At 55.7% G+C, this 7,558-nt stretch overlaps 1 protein-coding gene across 1 annotated transcript in view; it reads left to right on the forward strand.

The window, feature by feature from the left end:
* BTK (Bruton agammaglobulinemia tyrosine kinase) overlaps positions 1–7,493 on the forward strand; it is a 10,497-nt gene extending 3,004 nt beyond the window's left edge. Inside the window, exons 5-19 of the mRNA XM_009573055.1 lie at positions 426–507; positions 2,092–2,220; positions 2,326–2,393; positions 2,927–3,108; positions 3,427–3,489; positions 3,753–3,807; positions 4,136–4,218; positions 4,331–4,458; positions 4,609–4,683; positions 5,039–5,210; positions 5,477–5,693; positions 6,353–6,417; positions 6,875–6,993; positions 7,126–7,283; positions 7,420–7,493. Coding sequence (XP_009571350.1) covers positions 426–507; positions 2,092–2,220; positions 2,326–2,393; positions 2,927–3,108; positions 3,427–3,489; positions 3,753–3,807; positions 4,136–4,218; positions 4,331–4,458; positions 4,609–4,683; positions 5,039–5,210; positions 5,477–5,693; positions 6,353–6,417; positions 6,875–6,993; positions 7,126–7,283; positions 7,420–7,491 — 1,668 coding nt within the window. The 3' untranslated portion in view covers positions 7,492–7,493. The remainder of the gene's footprint in view (positions 1–425; positions 508–2,091; positions 2,221–2,325; positions 2,394–2,926; positions 3,109–3,426; positions 3,490–3,752; positions 3,808–4,135; positions 4,219–4,330; positions 4,459–4,608; positions 4,684–5,038; positions 5,211–5,476; positions 5,694–6,352; positions 6,418–6,874; positions 6,994–7,125; positions 7,284–7,419) is intronic.
* The last annotated feature ends 65 nt before the right edge of the window (positions 7,494–7,558 follow it).

Here is a 7,558-nt window from a genome sequence, read left to right on the forward strand (position 1 = left end):
CTGTGTGGGGCAGGCAGGTGAGCCTCTGCGAGCCCCAGGGAATTGGGCAGCTCTATTTAAGGGGGCTGCTTAGATGGAAACCTGCTTCTGAGATCTGTCCTGCCCCTTTCGGTCCCCTGGCTGATGCTGGAGACATGCTGTCTGCCGGCTGCCTGCTCATCCCCCAACCCAGTTGCCTGCCCCTGCTGGCACCCAGCAAGGCCCCCAACACACTGAAAGTCAGAGAAGGAAGTGGAAAGTCTTGGGGGAGGGGGCTTATTTATAACCTCTCCGTCATGGTCCCGCGAGCACTGTGCGGGGCCAGCACACACCGGCACAACTTGTGCTCTGCACCAGCTGCTCAGGGTGGCCGCAAGCCTCCGCGAGCTGCCCCTGTCCTCCCCGGGAGACCCCCGGCCGGGGTGCTGAGATGTGTGGTCCTGCAGGTGGTATATGACGAAGGGCCCCTCTACGTCTTCTCCCCGACGGAGGAGTTGCGCAAACGCTGGATCCATCAGCTGAAGAACGGTGAGTCTGGGGGCTGTGCGGCTCCCTCGGAAAGCAGACACAAGCAATCGGCTGTGCGTGCGGCATGACCCAGAGCACCAGGTTTCCGGAGGCTCGCTATGTCGTGGTTACATTATCCCATGGCTATGGAAGAGCGAGTGCTGATCAGAAACTTCTCCTGTGACGAGCGTACTCCTAAGGCCATGCCCCCACAAGCACGCTCCCTAAAATCCCTGAGCTGACACCAGCCGCTCCTGCCCGGGGCAGGTGGACCCTCACCTCTGTTACCCTCTGACTTCTGCAGCACAGCAGCCACCTCAGCTGAGGCTTCTTGCCTTCTCACAAGCCTGTTCCAAATTAGTTCAAGCAGGCTTAGAAGTTATTGAGGGCAAGAGGAAATAGCAGATGTGGCCACACAGCTGTACTGGCATGCAAGGTGAGGGTAGAGCCCCCAGTGCTTTAGGAAATACGGACAAAAAGCCTCCTGGAAGCCAGGGAGCGTCTCTCCCAACCCACCCTGAGCCTCGCTCGGAGCTGCTGAGCTGATGCTTAGCTATGTGGGTGCTACCTCCTAGAGCTGAGAGCATGTTGCAGCAGCACTGCACAGAGGGGCTTGGGTGCTTGCAGTTGGCCGAAATCTGCTGGAGCTGCCCATATGCGTCTCTTGGTGTATGTGTGTCTTTCTGTGGCTTTGTGCTGGTGGGGCGAGATTAGCTACTTGAATTGACACAGGGAAGTTTGCCCGAGCAAGGCGGAAGCAAAGCAGGCTGATAACGGGGAAGTCAGTTATTTCACGAGACCCCTGCTGCTCTGCCCCAGCAAGCAGCAAGGCCTCTCCCCACTTCCCTGCTACAGGAGGGGAGTTGCTGTGGCAGCTGAAGCCAGTGTAAAATCCACAGGGAAAAGGAGAGAGAAAATGCTGGCCTTCTGCTGGCGAGATGCCCTCATCCTGCCCCACCAGAGAAGGGGTTCTCTGCACCCCATGGAGCCGCTGTGGGCCAGCACCGTGCTGCGGTGGTATTTAGGCACATCCAGTTGTCCCTGTAGCTTGGAGAGAAGTACGAGGAAGCTGGTCGGTGCCTGCCTGGCAAGGGAACAATCTCCCAGCAAGGGAAGTCTCTGAGCAGGCAGGGGATGGTGACAGTGCCCTGCTTGCCCCATGGACAAGCCAGGCACAGCACTGGCCTCCCTCCCCACTTCTAAAAAAAAGGGTTCAAAAGAGCTGTGAACTGTGGACCTCAGCAGCCCAGGGGATGCTGGACGTTTCAGCTGGCAGGAGGGCCAGTCACAGCAGAACCTGGACATCCAAGCACGCTCATGTCCTTTGGCAGAGCTGCTGAAAAGCTTTCATCAAATCTGAGAGGAAAGGCCTGGCCCTCCCTGAGCTAGCGGTTTCATGGCACAGGGTTTGCACAGCTGCAGCACCAAAACATGAGCTGAGGGAAACCCAGCCAGCAGGGCCACATGTGACTGTGTATCAGTGGCACAGCAGAGGATGAAATGATTTAATGGGGCTGATCATCTGCATTCAGGGAGCAGAGAGCTTTCCGCAGCAGGCTGGGGACACAGCCCCAGGTCACACACTTCTCCCCTCCTCTCCCACAGTGATCCGGTACAACAGCGACCTGGTACAGAAGTATCACCCCTGCTTCTGGATTGATGGCCAGTACCTGTGCTGCTCCCAGACAGCCAAGAATGCCATGGGCTGCCAGATCCTGGAAAACAGGAATGGAAGTAAGACATTGGGCACCCTCCCCTTGCCCCGTCTCCAGCCCAGGGGATCACCGCAGCACAACGCCGGGGATCTCTTCTCACCTTAGTCCCTTTTCTGTTCTGAAGGTTTAAAAGTTGGGCGGTCACATCGCAAGACAAAGAAGCCTCTTCCCCCCACTCCTGAAGAGGACCAGGTAGGGGCCAGCATCAGCATGTGGGTTTGCTCCAAGGTGTTTAAGGAAAGGTCTACCTGGGAAAAGCCAACACGTTCAATGACTGACAGGGCATTGCTCAGAGATGTACAAGCCAGGGCTCTGCTCTTGAAAGGGATGTCAAGATGGTGCCCTAAGGGAGAAGGAGCTTGAACCAGCGGATGGAGCCCAAAGGCCTGGAGGAAAGTCAAATGATCTCACCCCTGAGGTTCCCCAGGGGGAGCTGGGAGGATAGAGAAACCCTGATATAGGGTGGAGGAGTCACAGGTTAAGCCAAAAGGTAGAGAGAAAACACTTATCTTTTGTGAGGATGGGTCTCCAAAGGGGAAATGTTCGAATAAAAAATGCTGGGTGGGGATTGGTCTCCTGGTGGAGATATGTGTGGGAGCTGAGACAAACGCTGCGCTGACCTGGCCTGAGCCCACTGCCCTGCCAGGCCTGGGGAGGGTCTCGCCTCGGAAACAGTGTGTCTGCCAGCCTCACTATGTCCCACGTTCTCCCTCGCTCTGGGGAAGATGGTGATGAAGCCCCTGCCCCCCGAGCCGGCCCCCAGCACAGCAGGCGAGATGAAGAAGGTGGTGGCCCTCTACAACTACCTGCCGATGAACGCACAGGATCTGCAACTGCAGAAGGGCGAGGAGTACTTCATCCTGGAGGAAAGCCACCTGCCCTGGTGGAAAGCCCGTGACAAGAACGGGTAAGAGCTCCCACTGCCCACAGCACTCGCCCTGCAACGGTGACCTCTCCTGGTGCCAAGGCACTGGTGGGCAAACACACCCCTTCAGCATTGCGGGGCTTAGGACAGGCTGCCTGTGGGCTCCCACATGGGATGGCACACGAGGAGGAACGTGAGGGAGACTGCAGCAGGCTGTGGCATCAGCCCTCCCCAAGCATGAACCAAAATGGGTTTGTGCCAAGGTTTTTGAGCCCATTTCTGCTCAGTCTTCTGGGACAGGAACCTGCTTTCCCCTTGGCCTCCTCCATCAGTGTGTGACCAGCCCCTTTTCTCCTGCAGGAGAGAAGGATATATCCCCAGCAACTATGTCACTGAAACCAGCAATTCCCTGGAGATATTTGAGTGAGTAAGAGAAGGCACAGGGACATGGCAAGTTGCGCTTGGTTGGAGACTTTGTACATTCAGTTTTGTTAACCTACGCAGCCTGCGAGCCCAGCCTGGCTGGGTCGCTCTCCCTCTTGTACAGCCTTCGAGAGCCTCTGGCCCCATGACAGCCATCCCTGCCCTGCTCTCTGCACTGCCTGTCTTGGCTGGGCCAGGGTCAGACCAGGCTGGGGACAGCAGTGGCTGCAGTGATCTCCCTGATGACTGTGTCCCTATTCCAGGTGGTACTCAAAGAATATCACACGGAGCCAAGCAGAGCAACTGCTGAAACAGGAGGTAAGTGTTGACTCCAGAGGCTGGGTCCTTTCTACACACCAGCCTTCCGTGGGCTGCTGTCACGCTGTATCCAGCATGGCACCAACCCTGGCTTGCACTGGGAGGGGAATGTCGCCCCAACAGCCCCAGGAAACATTTCTACCCCAATGTGACCTCCTCCTGGCAGTCACTTCAGGAGATGGCCCCCCAGGCAGGGACTGGAAGTAGGACTCCTCTGACTTATCGCACCCTCTCCAGCCATGTTGTGATGTTCACTCACTTTAAGTCTTGCCTGTTACAGTCACGCCTCCCCATAACTATCCCGTCCTCTCTCCCCTCTCTGTTTTAGGGTAAGGAAGGGGGCTTCATTGTCCGAGACTCCACCAGCAAGACAGGGAAATACACTGTCTCCGTCTATGCCAAGTCCTCTGTGTAAGTGGATCTAAGAACAGCTTGTTCGTACCTCAGAGGGCCCCTCCAGGCACCCATCACTCTCTGCTTGTCCTCCCCATGCTGCTGACTGTCTCTTGTACTGTCTCTCCAGAGACCCCCAAGGTACAATCCGCCATTACGTTGTATGCTGCACCCCCCAGAATCAGTATTACCTGGCAGAAAAGCACCTGTTCAACACCATCCCGGAGCTCATCACATACCATCAGCACAACTCTGCCGGTCAGTGTATGGGGGACAGAGTGAAGCCAGCAGTGTTTTTACTGACATGACAGTATCCTCACCTTCCTGCTCTGAAGGCAGGAGGCTTGTGTTCCCTGCTGGAACATGGCAGGTAAGCGTGGTGTGGCAATCTACCTTTTTGTGTTTCAGGGCTCATATCCAGACTGAAGTACCCCGTGTCTCAACACCAGAAAAGTGCTCCTTCCACAGCTGGCCTTGGCTATGGTAAGCTGGCCTGGGCTACCTCACGGTTCCCTGGTTGCAGGGCCCATCTCTACCAGCAGTAACTTTCTGGGGCTGGGATCCTGGATGTCCCATGGCAGCAGGGCTCACAGCCTTCCCAGGAATCACTTCCCAACACTCACTGGCCCTCTGGTGACAGTACTGACCAAGAGATGCCACAAGCTACTTTGCTCCCCATCCCCTGGAGGAACAGATCTCAGATTTCATGGATTTTTTGGGAAGGTTTTTCAGGCAGCACATGCTCGTGAGCTCTTCTTGGCCTTGCTAGATCAGATGACTGGGAACACCCTGCAGGAGGTCACCTGCACCCACATTATGCTCACACTTTCTGTCCTAGGGTCGTGGGAAATTGACCCGAAGGATCTGACCTTCCTGAAGGAACTGGGAACGGGGCAGTTTGGCGTGGTGAAGTACGGGAAATGGAGAGGCCAATACAACGTTGCTATCAAGATGATCAGGGAGGGCTCCATGTCAGAGGATGAGTTTATCGACGAAGCCAAAGTCATGATGTAAGTGGTGAGCAAGGTCAGTGCTGGATATGCCTTGCCAGAATGGCTGCACTCCTGGGTGATGTGGAGGGACAGTCTCAGGCAGCCTCACACTCTGCAAAATGCATCCGAGAACCTACTGCCTTTGTGCTGATTCCCTGGTGAGCTTTTCCACCGTCGGCTGGCCAGGAGCACCCTCCCTTCCCAAACTCTCTTTATTCACAGATGCTTCTTTTGCTGCTTGGCCTTCTAGATGCTCAGAATTGCCCTTCTTGCCCCCAACACAGGAACCTGTCTCATGAGAAGCTGGTGCAGCTCTATGGGGTCTGCACAAAGCAGCGTCCCATCTTCATCATCACCGAGTACATGGCCAACGGCTGCCTCTTGAACTTCCTGAGGGAAACTCGGCGGCGGTTCCAGCCTGCTGAGCTGCTGGAGATGTGCAAGGATGTCTGTGAAGCTATGGAGTACCTGGAATCCAAGCAGTTCCTGCACCGAGACCTGGTAGGGCTGTGGCTGAAGGACACATCTCCAGCTCAGCGACAGCCACAGCATTTCCTAGACAGGGTCCAGCTAGTTCATCAACATGAGGAGAGACAGCTCTGCAGCTGTCTCTGCAGAACATCCCTCTAAGCTTCCCTGCCCACCTGAGCATAGGCGGGATGCTCTGAAGTCACTGCTCTGCAGTGAGTTAGCAGAGACAGCAGAAAGGGCAGGACTAGGTAGTTTTCCAGGGGACGGGAAATGCATTTATGGCTAGGGCAGTGTTTGCGTTAGACAGCACAGGCAGCATCGCTGGCTCAGACATGAACAGGGACCTCTCAACCCCTGTGAAAAGCTGAGCCTGCAGTTTGCAGGCCTTGGGCTGGCATTGCCGGCTTGCAGTCCTGCTAGGTGCCATACCTGATCTCCTCCTGGTGCTGCTTTGTTCAGGCAAAATCCTGTCAGGGAAGTCGCCCCTCCGTAGATAAACAAGATACCTGGAGGCCTCTCTTGCTGTCTTTGCTGAGGACTTTGTAGCTTGCCCCAAACCAGGTGAACCTGCAGGACAAAGTGAGGCAAAGTGTTAAGTGGGTGGGGGTGAGATGAAGTTCCAGATGGTACAGGGGGATGGGAGAGGCAGAAGCAGGTAGGCATGACTGCCTCCATCTCTCCATCCACAGGCTGCTCGCAACTGTTTGGTGAACGACCAAGGAATTGTGAAAGTATCAGATTTTGGCCTTTCCAGGTCTGGTAGATACGTCTGTGTCACCTTCCTGTCTCAATCCCCCATCTCCTCCTTCAGTCTCTTCTGCACTTTAGTCTTTCTCCCCACCATCCTCCAGCTCTGCTTTTCCTCAGTCTTCTGTCTTTCTGCTTCACCTATCTGGCTCAACCTTCTGCCTCTCCACTTTCCACCATCCCTTTCTTACTTCTCCCATCCCTTTTCCCCCCTCTTTTTGCTTCTTCTTTCCCCCCCTCTCCACATCCCCTTTTTGCTATGCTTTTGTGTCACCCTATCCCTTTCCCAATCTTGACTAACATATACTTGTTTGCAAAGGGACATTTCTGCCTGCTGAAACCCATGCGGAGTGCAACCTCTGGTCACTCTGAGAGCTGTCGATTCCTTTTGGGCTTGGTCGGTTGCATAGAGGAGTGAAATGCGAAATCCAAGCTGGGCACCTTGATTCATTTTTCTGCTGCAGGTACGTTCTCGATGACGAGTATACAAGCTCCATGGGGTCAAAGTTTCCAGTGCGGTGGTCTCCCCCTGAAGTGCTTCTGTACAGCAAGTTCAGCAGCAAGTCTGACATCTGGGCTTTTGGTAAGAGCACAGCATTAATGACTCAGAGGTCAGGAAAAGAGGGTGCCCCAACAACAGTGAGCTCCTCTGCATACCAGCTTTAGGCACAGGCGCTCCCATGCCATGAACTGTCCCTGCCATTTCCTGTAACAGGCGTTCTGATGTGGGAAGTTTACTCTCTGGGAAGGATGCCTTATGAGAGGTTTAACAACAGTGAGACAACAGAGCATGTCATCCAAGGCCTGCGCCTCTACCGGCCGCAGCAGGCCTCAGAGCGGGTCTATGCCATCATGTACAGCTGCTGGCATGAGGTAAGTTGCTCTCGCCCTCCGTGATCACCCCCAGCTGCCCTGGGGGGGCTGACACAGCTCTGCAGCTCCCGTGGGGTGCAGGGAGCAGTGGGGCAGCTGGCAGGCTCCAGCAGGGTTCCTCCCTCTTGCATGGCAGAAGGCCGAGGAGCGCCCCACCTTCACTGCGCTGTTGGGCAGCATCCTGGACATCACAGATGAGGAGCCCTGACCCCGGGCTGGGGCAGCCCGGACCACTGACCCCTGCTGGTGGCTAGTACTACTGGGCTGGTGCTGCC

Source organism: Fulmarus glacialis, unplaced genomic scaffold, assembly GCF_000690835.1.
Source record: "Fulmarus glacialis isolate BGI_N327 unplaced genomic scaffold, ASM69083v1 scaffold26932, whole genome shotgun sequence".
Lineage (NCBI taxonomy): Eukaryota > Metazoa > Chordata > Aves > Procellariiformes > Procellariidae > Fulmarus > Fulmarus glacialis.